Below are 15,977 nucleotides of genomic sequence, written 5' to 3'. Positions count from 1 at the left end.
GGCCGCCTCCTGTTCTGGAACCAGTCAAAAGGGCTTAAAAATTGCAAACTGTCCTCGCCCTCTTTATATTAGTTTCTGTTCTATTAACCAATATCACTAATACCACTCGGGTGGCTGTAAAAGATCCCAAGGCATGTTTCAAAGAAGAGCAGGGAGAGTTATCCCCGGTGTCCTGGGGCCAATATTTATCCCTCAACCAGCATCATTAAAACAGATTATTTGGTCATTATCACATTGCTGTTTGTGGGATCTTGCTGTGCCACATATTCCTACATTACGACAGTGACTACGCTTCCAAAAAAAAGTATTTCATTGGCTGTAAAGCGCTTTGGGACATCCGGTGGTCGTGAAAGGCGCTATATAAATGCAAGTCTTTTTTAAATTAAAAATAACGGGTGACCACGCAACTTGGAGTCCCAGATTTGTCTGGTGCTGACGCTTAAGGTGTCTCCAGATACCTGTTCTACTGGTACAGCATTAATCAGAGAGGGTTGTGAAGTGTTTCCAGAGATGCTTGGCAGTGGTTCCACCTCGTGCTGTCTTCTGCTGCCCTCTTCTGGCTGTTCAGTGAACAGCGTCGGAGCGGGAGATGGAAAAGAATGACTTGCATTTATATAGCGCCTTTCACAACCACCGGACGTCCCAAAGCGCTTTACAGCCAATGAAGTACTTTCGGAGTGTGGTCACTGTTGTAATGTGGGAGATGGAGGCAATTCTGCTCACTCTGTCCTGTCAAATGGAATTTGAAAATATAGGCCCAGAAATCCCAGTCTCCCCGGGTCTGTATGGAGTGCGTGCGTATGGACCCGGGAAGGCATTGCAAAAAGCCGGTTTTCTGCACGCCATGAGCATGCGCCGAAAACGGGCTTTTCCGATCCGTCAAGCTGGAGCTCGACAGATCCTCCGTACCTCGGGCGCGAGGACATTTGCACGGGCAAGATTGCGGGATTTACCCATATCTTGCCCGGCAAATGTCCTCAAAACTCTTGTGCCTGATAAAAGCAGGTGCATAGCCTACTGTTACAGGCGTAAGAGTTTTTAAAAGAACTGAAAACATAAAATTTAAAATTAAAATACACATTTTATTTTTAAAAACGCTGCCCCACAACATTAAATTTATTTTAAACCATAATTTTAAAAACTTTTTTAAAAACTCAAAAAAATTTTCTCATATTTATTAACTTTAATTTCAATTCATTTTAATTATGTGAGGTGTGTTTATTTTTTATTATAGTGTGCTTGGGTCTTTCTTCCTATTAATAGCTATGGGAACTGGTAGATACGGAGTTCCCATTGCTATTAGTGAGAAAGCTGTGGAATATATTGGGAATACTGTACCTGATTGGTTGAGCAGTCACACGTGACTGCACCGTCTCCGGGGGAACCTGGAGGACGGGAGCGCGCTCCGCAGTGCGGGAAGAGAAGGGCCCTCCCGCCCCACTGGAATTCCATACACCTCCCAGAGCACCAGGTACTTTTGTAGAAATGTTTCGGGCCGGAGGCGTTTGTCCGAAAGAAGCATTGACCGTAATTTCAGGGCCAGTATTAATGGATGTAATCTCAGACCGAATCTGAAGAGGTTGCTGGTCTTTGTGTGTGCGTTGTATTAATGCCATCCCTTTCTCTCCTCCCTCTCTCTCTCTCTCCCTCTCTCTCAGCATCTATGAACAGCAGGAAGGATAAATCCTTGCGCATCATGAGTGAGAAGTTTGTGATGCTGTTCCTTGTGTCCGAGCCCAAGACTGTTGCTCTCGATATTGCTGCTAAAATCCTAATCGAAGAAAGCCAGCAGGACTCTGCAGATAACAGCAAGTTTAAAAGTAAGTGGGACATAAGAATTAGGAGCAGGCCCCTCGAGCCTGCTCCGCCATTCGATAAGATCACGGCTGATCTTCGACCTCAACTCCACTTTCCTGCACTGTCCCCATATCCCTCGATTCCCTTAATATCCAAAAATCTATCGCACTATGTCTTGAATATACTCAAAGACTGAGCCTCCACAGCCCTCTGGGGCAGAAAATTCCAAAGATTCACCACCCTCTGAGTGAAGACATTTCTCATCCTCTCAGTCCTAAATGGCCGACCCCTTATCCTGAGACTGTGACCCCCTGGTTCTAGACTCTCCAGCCCGGGGGGAAACATCCTCCCTGCATCCACCCTGTCGACAAAAGCAAATTACCGGAGGTGACTGTAAATCTGAAATGAAAACAAAATGCTGGCAATACTCAGCAGGACAGGCAGCATCTGTGGGGAGAGAAACAGAGTTAACATTTTGGGTCGATGGTAGTTCTGATGAAGGGTCATTGACCTGAAACATTAACTCTGTTTCTCTCTCCACAGATACTGCCTGACCTGCAGTGTCTTCAGCATTTTCTGTGTTGTTACAGTATTCTAGATGTGGCCCAGCTTTTCCCGACAGTTTTCACGCTCTCTGCTTCTGTCTACAGTCTCTCGATCTAAAGCCCATGTGCCCAATGCCTTCTCTTTCATCCTGTCCTTCCCACTTTCCAGCATTTTCTGCTTTTCATTTTATATTAAATGTAACTTGAGTTTTGTTAGTAGATTCGAACGACAATAGTTGCGCGTCTTGAGTATAAACAGTGACTACACTTAAAAGCTGTAAAACGCTTTGTAATGAAATACTTTTGAAGTGCAGTCACTGTTGTAGGAAATGCAGCAGCCATTTTGCGCACAGCAAGCTCCCACAAACGGCAATGTGATAATGACCAGATAATCCGGGTTTAATGATAATTAAGAGTCAACTACATCGTGTGGACGAGCGTCGCATGTAGGCCAGAGTGGATCGAGGTGGCAGGTTCCCTGCCTTGAAGGACATTAGTCAGCCCAACAGCTTTTTAACAGCAGTCTGTAGCTCACGTGACCATTGTTCAATCTGTGACACCGATCCCGCAATAGCGACCTTCATTCAATTCCGTTCAGTTTCATAACTTGCCTTGGTGGAGATTTGAACTTGTGACCCCTGGACCGCTGGTCTAGAACCATTGCATGACCACGTCCAACCGAAATATGGTAACTTCTCTCCGACTCCCTAACAGCACTGTGGGAGCACCTTCACCTCCCAGGCCGTAGCGGCTCACCACCTTCTCCAGGGGTGACTGAGGATGGGCAATAAATGCCAGCCTCACCAGCAATCGCATGAACAAATTAAAAAAACAGTAACTATTTGTACTGCACCGTTTATTGACAGACATGCATCTGTCAAGCTCTGCCCACCCCCCCCCCCCCCCCCACTCAAAACCTCCACAAGATGCCGGGAAGCAGGACATTCGTCGCCCCCGCCCTGGCCCCGACTCCCCCCCCCCCCCCCCCCCCGCACCCTGCGACACTCTCCCTGGGGGGTTCTAGGGCCGAGAGCGGTGGGGGGCCGAGAGGGAGGGAGGGAGAGAGAGAGACAAACGCAGGTGGGAGGGAGGGAGGGGTGAGAGCGAGCGAGCTGGGGGGGCGGGGGGTGATCGGAGGGGAGAGGGGGAACTCGGGGAAGACGGATCACGTTCTTCCAACCCTCCCCCCTACAAGGGACGTCGTTGGGGTGGATGATATCCAGAAGTCACGACACTGTCACTTTTCACTTCATACCCAATAAACCTGTTAGCAATCCGTCCACAATACCCCATCGATGGTGGGGTGGGGGAGGGGGGAACGGATACACTTGTGCTTGGGGTAAGGCACTTTGGCTGGGGGAGGCGTGCACTTGGACTGGGGTAAGGCACTTTGGCTGGGGGAGGCATGCACTTGGACTGGGGTAAGGCACTTTGGCTGGGGGAGGAGTGTACTTGAACTGGGGTAAGGCACTTCGGCTGGGGGAGGTGTGCACTTGGACTGGGGTAAGGCACTTCGGCTGGGGGAGGTGTGCACTTGGACTGGGGTAAGGCACTTTGGCTGGGGGAGGCGTGCACTTGGACTGGGGTAAGGCACTTTGGCTGGGGGAGGAATGCACTTGGACTGGGGTAAGGCACTTCGGCTGGGGGAGGCATGCACTTGGACTGGGGTAAGGCACTTCGGCTGGGGGAGGCGTGCACTTGGACTGGGGTAAGGCACTTCGGCTGGGGGAGGCCTGCACTTGGACTGGGGTAAGGCACTTCGGCTGGGGGAGGCGTGCACTTGGACTGGGGTAAGGCACTTCGGCTGGGGGAGGAATGCACTTGGACTGGGGTAAGGCACTTCGGCTGGGGGAGGTGTGCACTTGGACTGGGGTAAGGCACTTCGGCTGGGGGAGGCGTGCACTTGGACTGGGGTAAGGCACTTCGGCTGGGGGAGGAATGCACTTGGACTGGGGTAAGGCACTTCGGCTGGGGGAGGTGTGCACTTGGACTGGGGTAAGGCACTTTGGCCGGCCCTTGCTGTCTTCTGTGGAGCTCTAACCTCTGTCGCTTCAGGAAGTCAAAGTGGATCAAGTTACAATTTGCAAAGTCAGTGAGACCTTGGGATGGGCGATTTCCAGTAACACATTCCTGTGGAACTTCAGAGTGTGGCTTATCCTCCCAGGGAGCCAATCACAGACAAACGGTGGAGTATGGTGGCCTTTTTGGCAGAACAAATAAGCGCGTCCATAATAAAAGTTCGCAACTGCTGCCAACGCACCGGAAGCGGACTGCGCCTGCAGGTCCGTCACAATGGCGGCTTCGTTTATTTAAAAAAAATTAAATGTTGGGGGGTGAGCAGGAAAAATGACGGACAAAAATGATCAGTGGAGAGAAAAAAAGAAGCTTGTGGCTGCAGATGAATGCCCAGTATGCAGCTTCCGGTCGTTGGCAGGAGTCACTCCATTTAAAAAAAACTTTATACATATACAGGTTCAACATCCGGAATCCTCGGGACCGAATCCATTCCGGTTTTGGGGTTTTTCTGGATTTCAGACAAGAAAATCAATAGTTTGAAATCCGTAATCCTCAATCGAATCCGTGCCGGGTTTTGAGCGGCGAGGTCTGAAATCTGGCAAAACCCGAAATCCGGCATGGATCCGGTCGAGGATTCCAGATTTCAGACTTGAATTTTCTTGTCTGGAACCCTCAACGAATCCATTTCGGGTTTTGCCTCAAAATGTCCGGTTTTCGGACAATAATTCCAGGTTTCGGACGACTCCCATGAGTTATACTCAAAATGTCCGGTTTTTGGACAATTCTGGTTTGTGGAGTTCCGGATTCGGGACGTTGCACCTGCATAAGAAATAGGAGCAGGAGTAGGCCATTCGGCCCCTCGAGTCGGCTCCGCCATTTAATACGATCATGGCTGATCCGATCATGGACTCAGCTCCACTTCCCCGCCCGCTCCCCATAACCCCTTATCCCCTTGTCCTTTAAGAAACTGTCTTATCTCGGTCTTAAATATATTCAATGACCCAGCTTCCACAGCTCTCTGGGGCAGAGAATTCCACAGATTCACAACCCTCTGAGAAGAAATTTCTCCTCATCTCAGTTTTAAATGAGCGGCCCCTTATTCTAAGATCATGTCCCCTAGTTCTCGTCTCCCCCATCAGTGGAAACATCCTCTCTGCATCCACCTTGTCAAGCCCCCTCATAATCTTAATACGTTTCGATAAGTTCACCTCTCATCCTATACATGTTATATACACACACACACACACACACACACACACACACACGTATGTGCATACCTGTGTGTATCTTCCTCTTCTCTCTGAATTCTGTTCCGTGTGAACCACAAGGGGCAAAGTGTTGTGTCTCGGGTTCTAATTAGCGAACTGTCTCCCAATAGAACGTCTCCAACCTTTCCCGTCTGTTTCCCCTCCCTCAGCTAAAATCCGCAGACTCTACGACATCGCCAACGTGCTGACCAGTTTGGGGCTCATCAAGAAGGTTCACGTGACTGAGGACAGGGGTCGCAAGCCCGCGTTCAAATGGGTCGGGACCGTCCATCAGACCAGGCCCCACGGTAAGGTGTTTGCTCAATGCCGTGTGTCGGTGATCTCATCGACGTTTGATTGAGTTGGACCTGGGGCGGAACTCCTGTCAAATTTTCCCCTTCTGCAGCCCAGGAGCACTGTAAGGGGCTGTCCCTCTGGTAACGGTAATGTGTAACTCGGCTACATCCATCGGCCGTGTGGTTGATAAATGAAGAAGAAAGCTGCAGACTGCAGGAGGATATCCATGAACTGGTCAGGTGGGCAGAACAGTGGCAAATGGATATTCAATCCGGAGAAGTGTGAGGTAATGCATTTGTGGACGGCTAACAAGGCAAGGGAATACACATTAAATGGTAGGACACTGAGAAGTGTAGAGGAACAAAAGGACCTTGGAGTGCAGGTCGACAGATCGCTGAAAGTAGCAGGCCAGGTAGATAAACTGGTTAAGAAGGTATACGGAATGCTTGCCTTTATTAGCCACGGCATAGAATACAAGAGCAGGGAGGTTATGCTTGAACTGTCTAAAACACTAGCTAGGCTACAGCTGGAGTACTGCGTGCAATTTGGTCACCACATTACAGGAAGGACGTGATTGCACTGGAGAGAGTATGGAGGAGATTTACGAGGATGTTGCCGGGAGTGGAGAACGTTAGCTATGAGGAAAGATTGGGTAGGCTGGGTTTGTTTTTTTTCGGAACAGATGAGGCTGAGGGGAGACCTTATTGAGGTGTATAACATTATGAGGGGTCTGGATAGAATGGATAGGAAGGACCTATTTCCCTTAGCAGAGGGGTCAACAACCAGGGGGCGCAGATTTAAAGTAATTGGTAGGAGGTTAGAGGGGAAATGTCTTCACCCAGAGGGTGGGGGTCTGGAACTCGCTGCCTGAAAGGGTGGTAGAGGCAGAAACCCTCACCACATTTTAAAAGTATTTGCATGTTCACTTGAAGTGCTGTAACCTCCAGGGCTAGGACCTAGAGCTGGAAAGTAAGATTAGGCTGGGTAGCTCTTGGTCGGCCGGCAAATCCTAACCACTCGTTACATAAAAAGGTTTTGCCTCTGGTTCTTTTGCCAATCACCTTAAATCTGTGCCCTCTGGTTCTCGACCCTTCAGCCATTGGAAACAGTGTCTCGTTACTTACTCTATCTTATCCCTTCGTGATTTTGAACACCTCTATCAAATCTCCTCTTGGCCTTCACTGCTGTGGGGAGAACAACCCCAGCTTCTCCACTCTATCCACACAACTGTGTTCCCTCACCCACTGGGACCATCTCTTCCCGCACCCTCCCCAAGGCCTTCACATCCTTCCTAAAGTGCGGTGCCCAGAATTGGACGCAATACTCCAGCTGGGGTCAAACCAATGTTTTATGCAGGTTTAGCACAATAACTTTTCTTTTGTGCTCGCTGCCTCTATTTATGAAGCCCAGGATCCCGTATGCATTGTTAACCTGCCCTGCCAACCTTAAAGATTCGTACACACATACCCCCAGGTCTTGCTGTTGCAACCCCTTTAAAATGGCACCGTTTAGCATGTTTGCTCTCCCCATTCTTCCGACCAAAATGCATCACCTCACACTCTGCGTTAAAGTTCATTTGCCACGTGCCCGCCCATTCCACCAGCCTGTCTGTGTCGACTTGAAGTCGATCACTACCCTCCTCACTGTTCACTACACTTCCAAATTTCGTGTCTTCTGCAAATTTTGAAATTGTGCCCTGTACACCCAAGTCCCCAGTCATTAATGTAGATCAAAAACAGCATCGGTCCGAGTGCTGAACCTTGGGGAACACCACACAGTATACCTTCCTCCAGTCCGAGAAACAGCCGTTCACCACTACTCTCTCTCTTTCCTGTCCCTTAGCCAAGTTTGTATCCATGCTGCCACTGGCCCATGTTATCCCATGGGCTTCAATATTGCTAACAAGCCTAATATGTGGCACTTCATCAAACACCTTTTGAAAGTCCATATACACCATCAAGTAGGCCAGCAAGGCACTCGGTTGTTCTCAGAGTGGGCAATAAATACTGGTCTCGCCAGCGACACCCAGAAGGTGCATCTACTTATATACTCGCATCGGAGGCAGTTCAGAGAAAGTTCACTCGGTTGATTCCTGAGATGAAGAGGTTGACTTATGAAGAAAGGTTGGGCCGATACATATTGGAGTTTCGAAGAATGAGAGGTGATCTTATTGCAGCTTATAAGATACTGAGGGGGCTGGACAGGGTGGATGCAGAGAGGATGTTTCCCCTCGTGGAGAATCTAGAACTAGGGGGCACAGTTTCAGAATAAGGGGTCGCCCATTTAGAACTGAGATGAGGAGGAATTTTTTCTCTAAATCTTTTGGAATTCTCTGCCCCAGAGAGCTGTGGGGGCTGGGTCATTGAATATATTTACGGTGGAGATGGACAGATTTTTGAGCGATAAGGGAGTGAAGGGTTATGGGGAGCGGGCGGGGAAGTGGAGCTGAGTCCATGATTAGATCAGCCATGATCTTATTGAATGGCGGAGCAGGCTCGAGGGGCCAGATGGCCGACTCCTGCTCCTGTTTCTTATGTTCTACCCATTAAGCTATAGGGGGAGCTACTCACTGGAAAGAGCACCAGTTTTCTCTTGGCTCCGTTCCATCATGCCTCTCGCCCCGTGACCATACTTCACCCTCTCGCGCGTCTCCGCGTTTAATCGCTCCTTCGTTGGCGGCCGTGCCTTCAGCTGCCTGGGCCCGAGGCTCTGGAATTCCCTAAATATCTCCACCTCGCTACCTTTCTCTCCTCCTTTACAGCTGACCGAGCTAATATCTTCATATGTGGCTCTGTGTCGATTTTTTTTTCTCCTTCCAATTACGCTCCTGTGAAGTGCCTTGGGACGTTAAAGGCGCTGTATAAATGCAAGTTGTTGTTGTAAATTTCTAATGCCGTCGTTTCTTTGTGAGCGGTTGTTGGAATGATATTTTTTTTTCTCCATCTCCCCCGCAGGGGTTCCGGATCATTCTGTTGCATTGTCCGCATCGACGGTTTCGGCTGAGGCAGTGTTGCCGGTCGCGGTGAGCACAGAGGAGAGGCGTGCAGCTTCATTCCACGCCCGGCACGGTTCCCAGGGCAACCAGTACAAGGCCCAGTCTGCTCTGTGCAGCCCTACTAAATTTCGGCACGGTGTGTTTCTACGCGCGGGTTGCTGTCAGTGGGCCGAAAACCTACACTTCCCACCCTCAATCTAAAACTCCCGACGGGCTTCAAATGCCACAAATAGATCGCCCGTGGTGGTGTTCGTGGTCAGTTCATAGAGTCATAGAAATTTACAGCACGGAAGGAGGCCATTTCGGCCCATCGTATCCACGCCAACCGACCAAGAGCTACCCAGCCTAATCCCACTTTCCAGCTCTCGGTCCCTAGCCCTGCAGGTTACGGCACTTCAGGCGCACATCCAAGTACTTTTTAAATGTGGTGAGGGTTTCTGCCTCTACCACCCTTTCAGGCCGTGAGTTCCAGACCCCCACCACCCTCTGGGTGAAAATATTTCTCCTCAAATCCCCTCTAAACCTCCTACCAATTACTTTAAATCTATGCCCCCTGGTTGTTGACCCCTCTGCCAAGGGAAATAGGTCCTTCCTATCCACTCGATCCAGGCCCCTCATAATTTTATTCACCTCCAAAGAGGTCTCCTCTCGGCCTCCTCTGTTCAAAAGACAACCACCACAGTCTATCCAATCTTTCCTAATAGCTAAAATTCTCCAGTCCAGGCAACATCCTCGTAAATCTCCTCTGTACCCTGTACCCTCTCTCTCGTGCAATCACGTCTTTCCTGTAATGCGGTGACCAGACCTGCACGCAATACTCCAGCTGTGGCCTGACCAGTGTCAAGCATAATCCTCCCCTCGCCGCCTCCCCCCCCCCCCGCTCCCGGAAAGTATCCTTTGTTGATGGAACACATCACGAAGTCCTTTCTTTAACAAGTCTCCCGACCACTTGTGTTGGCTAAACCCCGAGGAGTATGTTAGGCCCACACGTGTTGTGGGCAGCACTGTCACGGGATCAGGAAGAGGCCACTCAGCCCCTCGAGTCTCTTCTGCCATTCAATTAGATCTGTGCCTTAACTCCATCTACCCGACTTACTGCCATAACCCTCAATATCCTCGCTGATCAAAAATATATCCTTCTCCGTTTTTCAATTTTCAATTGCCACTTCCCCCCCCCCCCACCCCAGCCTCAACAACTTTTTTTGGAGGGGGAGTGGAGGGGGGCTGGATCTTGAGTCCTGTTTAAGAACAATCCAACTGTGACGGTGGGTTTATCGTAACTAAAGTGTTCTGCGGTTCCTTGGTATCAATCGTGGGGGAGTGGCGATCAGGCTCAAGTGAGACAGACAATTGGTGGGGGTGGCCAGGAAGCTGTATTTTGAAGGCTGCTTTTGAAGGTGCTGAGGGAGCAATGCCCTCCGTATTTAAGGAGGGATGTACTTGCTGTGGAGGCAATTCAGAGAAGGTTCACTCGGTTGATTCCGGGGATGAGGGGGTTGTCATATGAGGAAAGGTTGAGCAGTTTGGGCCTCGACTCATTGGAGTTTAGAAGAATGAGAGGTGATCTTATCGAAACATATACAATACTGAGAGGCCTTGACTGGGTAGATGCAGAGAGAATGTTTCCCCTCGTGGAGGAATCTAGAACTAGGGGGCACAGTTTAAGAATGAGGGGTCGCCCATTTAGAACTGAGATGAGGAGGAATCTCTTCTCTCTGAGGGTCGGAATCTGTGGAATTCTCTGCCCCAGAGAGCTGTGGAGGCTGGGTCATTGAATATATTTAAGGTGGAGATAGACAGAGTTTTGAACGATAAGAGAGTAAAGGGTTATGGGGAGTGGGCGGGGAAGTGGAGCTGAGTCCATGATCAGATCAGCCCATGATCTTATTAAATGGCGGAGCAGGCTCGAGGGGCCGAATGGCCGACTCCTGCTCCTGTTTCTGTTGCTGAGGATAGAATGTTGGGGCGGTACAGAGTAGGCCAGAGTTAGAGGAATGTAACCAGCAGCAAGGGGCACAAAAGATTACAGAGGTAGATTGCAACAACTGCATAGAGGAAGGTGGAGATGAAGACTTGGGGTGGGGAGGTCGTGTCGGACAGAAGAACACAAAAAACACGGGCAGGATTCGGCCAAACGGCCCCTCGAGCCTGCTCCGCCATTCAATATGATCATGGCTGATCTTCCGTCTCAACACTTTCCCGTCCGATCCCCCTATCCCTTTATTCCCCTCGAGTCCAAACATCTATCGATCTCAGCCTTGAGTATACTCAATGATTCAGTGTCCGCAGCCCTCGCAGAAATTCAAAGATTCACAATCTAACGAGTCAAGAAATTCGTCCTCGTTTCAGTCCTAAATGGCCGACCCCTTATCCTGAGACTGTGACCCCTGGTTCCAGACTCTCCAGCCCGGGGAAACATCCTCCCTGCATCTCGGGGGTGATGGGTGAGTGGGGCTTGCTGCAGGATAGGTAAAGTTTACGGAGGGTGAGGTTCCTGAGGCGGCCTTTGGAAAAGTATATCACATTTATCATTAAGTACAAGAATGTTCAGTTCAGTATCTCGGCATCCTCGCATCTTACAGAAAGCCAAATACGGCAGATGCTGGAAATCTGGAATAAAGACAGAAAATGCTGGAAACACTCAGCAGGTCAGGCAGCATGTGTGGAGAGAGAAACTGAGTTAACGTTTCAGGCCGATGACTGGAAGAAGTTGGAGATTTAACAGGTTTTAAGCAAGAGGGGGCGGTGTGGGGAATCTGTGATTGGGTGGAGTGCAGGGTTTTTAAAATTCATTCCTGGGATGTGGGCGTCACTGGCAAGGCCGGCATTTATTGCCCATCCCTAATTGCCCCTTGAGAAGGTGGTGGTGAGCCGCCTTCTTGAACCGCTGCAGTCCGTGTGGTGAAGGTGCTCCCACAGTGCTGTTAGGGAGGGAGTTCCAGGATTGTGACCCAGCGACGATGAAGGAACGGCCGATATATTTCCAAGTTGGGATGGTGTGTGACTGGGAGGGGAACTTGCAGGTGATGGTGTTCCCATGCGCCTGCTGCCCTTGTCCTTCTAGGTGGTAGAGGTCGCGGGTTTGGGAGGTGCTGCTGAAGAAGCCTTGGCGAGTTGCTGCAGTGCATCTTGTAGATGGTGCACACTGCAGCCAGGGGGCGCCGGTGGTGGAGGGAGTGAATGTTGAAGGTGGTGGATGGGGAGCCGATCAAGCGGCTGCTTTGTCCTGGATGGTGTCGAGCTTCCTGAGTGTTGTTGGAACTGCTCTCATCCAGGCAAGTGGAGAGTGTTCCATCACACTCCTGACTTGTGCCTTGTAGATGTCATTAAATGACAAAGGGTACTGGTACACGGCAAAAGTGGGACAATAAAGAAAACTGGTGTTCTAGATATGAGCCCACCGTCTAATCCCACTTTAATCATCTTTTTCAACCAATAGTTTAATTCCTTTTTGAAAATACTTTTGGACTCTGAGCAGAGGGTGGTTGGAATATGGAATTCTCCACCAAAGCGAAGGGATCGTTTTTCTAAAGTTGCTTTTAATTTTGTGTGTGGCGTAGTGTTAATGTGCGCGTCCTTGTTTCCCTTGCAGTGAGAAGCGCAGAAACCGAAGATTCTTCCAGTAAGATGGCACAACTTGTAGCCGCCTGCAGACTGCAGTTTGAAAAAGACCTTAAGTAAGTTTTTCTTGTGGGACATCTACCTGTGTCTCCTGCCCTTGCCTCTGTAAATGTTGAAGTATTTTCCTGTGCTGAGACGGGCAGATTAGAGAGTTAGCAAGCAATTAGAAAGGCGAATGTCATGTCCTTTATTGCAAGGAGGTTGCAGTATAAGATCAAGGAAGTCTTGCTACAATTGTACGGGGCCTTGGTGAGACCACACCTGGAGTACTGCGCACAGTTCTTGTCTCCTTATCTAAGGAAGGATATACTTGCCTTGGAGACGGTGCAACGAAGGTTCGCGAGATTGATTCCTGGGATGAGAGGGCTGTGCTATGAGGAGAGATTGTGTAGAATGGGCCCATACTCTGGAGTTTAGAAGAATGAGAGGTGATCGCATTGAAACATAGAAGATTCAGAGGGGGATTGACAGGGTAGATGCTGGGAGGATATTTCCCCTTGTGAGGGAATCTAGAACCAGGGGACACAGACTCAGGAAAAGATGTTGGTATTTAAGACAGAGATGAGCAGGAATCTTTGGAATTCTTCACCCCAAAGGGTTGTGGATGCTCAGTCGTTGAATAGATTTTTAGGCACTAAGGGAATCGAGGGATTAGGGATCGGGCAGGAAAGTGGAGTTGATGTTGAAGATCAGCCATGATCTTATTGAATGGTGGAGCAGGCTCGAGGGGCTGAATGGCCTATTCCTGCCAATTCTTTTGTAATTCAACTGATTTGGATTAGTCCCAAGGAGTGTATTCATTAATAAATTTGACTCCAAGCCAAAGGTGGAGATATGAGGACAGGTGACCAAAAGCTTGGTCAAAGAGAAGTATGTTTTAAGGAGCCTCTTAAAGGAGGAGGTAGCGAGACTGAGAGGTTTAGGGAGGGAATTCCAGAGCTTGGGGCCCAGGCAGCTGAAGGCCCGGCCACCGATGGTGGAGCGATGGAAATGGGGGATGCTCAAGAGGCGAACATTGGAGGAGCACAGAGATCAACGGGATGGGGTTGTGGGTCTGGAGGAGTTTAAAGGAAGGGAGGGGCGAGGCCATGGAGGGGTTTGAACGTGAGGATGATCATTTTAAATTGGAGGCGTTGCCAGACCGGGAGCCAATGTAGATTAGGGGGCGATGGGTGAGCGGGTCTTGGTGCGAGTTAAGACAGAGGGCAATTGGTGAGCAGGGCTTGGTACGAGTTAGGACAGAGGGCGATGGATGAGTGGGACTGGGTGCGAGTTAGGACAGGGGGCGATGGGTGAGTGGGACTGGGTGCGAGTTAGGACAGGGGGTGATTGCGAGTTAGGACAGGGGGCGATGGGTGAGTGGGACTGGGTGCGAGTTAGGACAGGGGGTGATGGGTGAGTGCGACTGGGTGCGAGTTAGGACAGGGGGCGATGGGTGAGTGGGACTGGGTGCGAGTTAGGACAGGGGGGCGATGGGTGAGTGGGACTGGGTGCGAGTTAGGACAGGGGGGCGATGGGTGAGTGGGACTGGGTGCGAGTTAGGACAGGGGGGCGATGGGTGAGTGGGACTGGGTGCGAGTTGGGACAAGGGGGCAGCCGCGTTTGGGATGAGCTCGAGTTTGTGGAGGGAGGAAGCTGGGGGGCCGGCCAGGGACTGGGCGAGAATGAAACCAGCATTCAAACTATTTCAATCCAAAAACACCAGAATTAAACCCGGCCCTTTTTATTACTAAATTATTTCATCCCCGCCGATTCTCTTCATATAGTTTCCATTGACAGACTCCAAAAATCATGTCACAAACTGAAGATGGTGGGATATATAACAATCAGTTGCTGTAGGGCTGGGTGAGCCTGGGGGTAACCAAGGCGCGGATGAGGGTTTCGGCAGTGAATGGGCTGAGTCAGGGGGGCAGGGATGGGCGAACTTACGGATATTAGCATTTGCTCTCGTTAAAGAACTTTTCTTTTTCTCTTGCAGGAACTCGGAATGTTGCCCGGAGCGTGCAGTTTGCCGGCCGCAGTCCATTCCCTTGGCGTCTCGGCCCCTGTTCATCACCAGCACGGCAGCTTCTGAGGACTCTGCCCTGAGGCCTCAGGCCCAGCATGGGTTCGCCCTCGCCCAGTCCGAACCGACGCTGCCGTTCTGCCTTCCCGGCGGGCAGCTGGAAGTCCCGCCCCCGCCCGCCGCGAACGAAGCCTACCCATGCTTCCTTGAGAACCAGCCAATCGTCTTCCTGCAGGGCCTGCCGTCCGCCCCTGTCCTCATGCTGTACGCGGAGCCCTCTCCCGGGTCCGGCCAGGCCCCGCCCGCTGGGCAAGAGGCGGCATTGACATCCGGGGCGCAAGAGGTCGAGACGAGGGCGCCCGGCGGAAACCCACGCAAGCGTAGTCCCGCGAAGGGATGCGCGGTGCCTCACGGGCCTCGGGAAGCCGGCAGGCCAGACGCTAAACGGGGAAAAACGCTTTGTTGCCTTGAACCTGCCTCTGCAGAGAGCGTTCCTTCAGTACTGTCTGTGGACAAGGTATGCGTTTCATTTGTATTGAGTGAAGCCCAGACTGCGATGGTGCAGTCTGCTGCTGCTGCCATCTTGGTTTTTATTAAATACATTAAAATACAGCCAGGTCGTTGGGCAAACCAGGTGGCCCCCAAGGAAAGAAAGAAAGGCTTGCGTTTATATAGCACCTTTACGACCACCGGACGCCCCAAAGCGCTTTACAGCCAATGCAGTACTTTTTGAAGTGCAGTCACTGTTGTAATGTGGGAAATGCGGCAGCCAATTTGCGCACAGCAAGCTCCCGCAAACAGCAATGTGATAACGGCCAGATAATCGTTTTCTGTGATGTTGATTGAGGGATAAATATTGGCCCCAGGACACCGGGGATAACTCTCCTGCTCTTTGAAATGGTGCCGTGGGATCTCTTACATCCACCTGAGAGAGCAGACGGGGCCTCGGTTTAACGTCTCATCCGAAAGATGGCACCTCCGACAGTGCAGCGCTCCCTCAGCACTGCACTGGGAGTGTCAGTTTAGATTTTTCGTGCTAACGTCCCTGGACTGGAGTAGGCGAGTGGCTCAGTGGGTAACACACTCGCCTCTGAGTCAGAAGGCCGTGGGTTCAAATCCCGCTTCAGAGACTTGAGCACAATATCTAGGCTGACACTCCCAGTGCAGTGCTGAGGGAGTGCTGCACTGACGGAGGTGCTGTCTTTCGGATGAAACTGTAAACCAAGGCGCTGTCGAGGGGATGCACAAGATCTCAAGGAACTATTTTAAAGATTAGGGGAGTTTTCCCCAGTGTCCGAGCTGATGTTTAACCCTCAATTAAGATCCGTTTTTTTTAAAAACATATGGAAACATAGAAAATAGGTGCAGGAGTAGGCCATTCGGCTCTTCGAGCCTGCACCACCATTCAATAAGATCATGGCTGATCATTCCCTCAGTACCCCTTTCCTGCTTTC

At 50.5% G+C, this 15,977-nt stretch overlaps 1 protein-coding gene across 1 annotated transcript in view; it reads left to right on the top strand.

Moving 5' to 3' along the window:
- Positions 1 to 15,977, top strand: part of e2f7 (E2F transcription factor 7) — a 57,013-nt gene that overhangs the window by 19,498 nt on the left and 21,538 nt on the right. Inside the window, exons 6-10 of the mRNA XM_070901538.1 lie at positions 1,659 to 1,820; positions 5,776 to 5,913; positions 8,857 to 9,033; positions 12,490 to 12,574; positions 14,497 to 15,040. Of these exons, the coding sequence (XP_070757639.1) occupies positions 1,659 to 1,820; positions 5,776 to 5,913; positions 8,857 to 9,033; positions 12,490 to 12,574; positions 14,497 to 15,040 (1,106 nt within the window). The remainder of the gene's footprint in view (positions 1 to 1,658; positions 1,821 to 5,775; positions 5,914 to 8,856; positions 9,034 to 12,489; positions 12,575 to 14,496; positions 15,041 to 15,977) is intronic.

Source organism: Pristiophorus japonicus, chromosome 15 (assembly GCF_044704955.1).
Source record: "Pristiophorus japonicus isolate sPriJap1 chromosome 15, sPriJap1.hap1, whole genome shotgun sequence".
In the NCBI taxonomy this organism is placed as follows: Eukaryota; Metazoa; Chordata; class Chondrichthyes; family Pristiophoridae; genus Pristiophorus; species Pristiophorus japonicus.
Note: the sequence above shows the minus strand (reverse complement) of the source record. Positions and strands in the feature narration are given on the sequence as shown.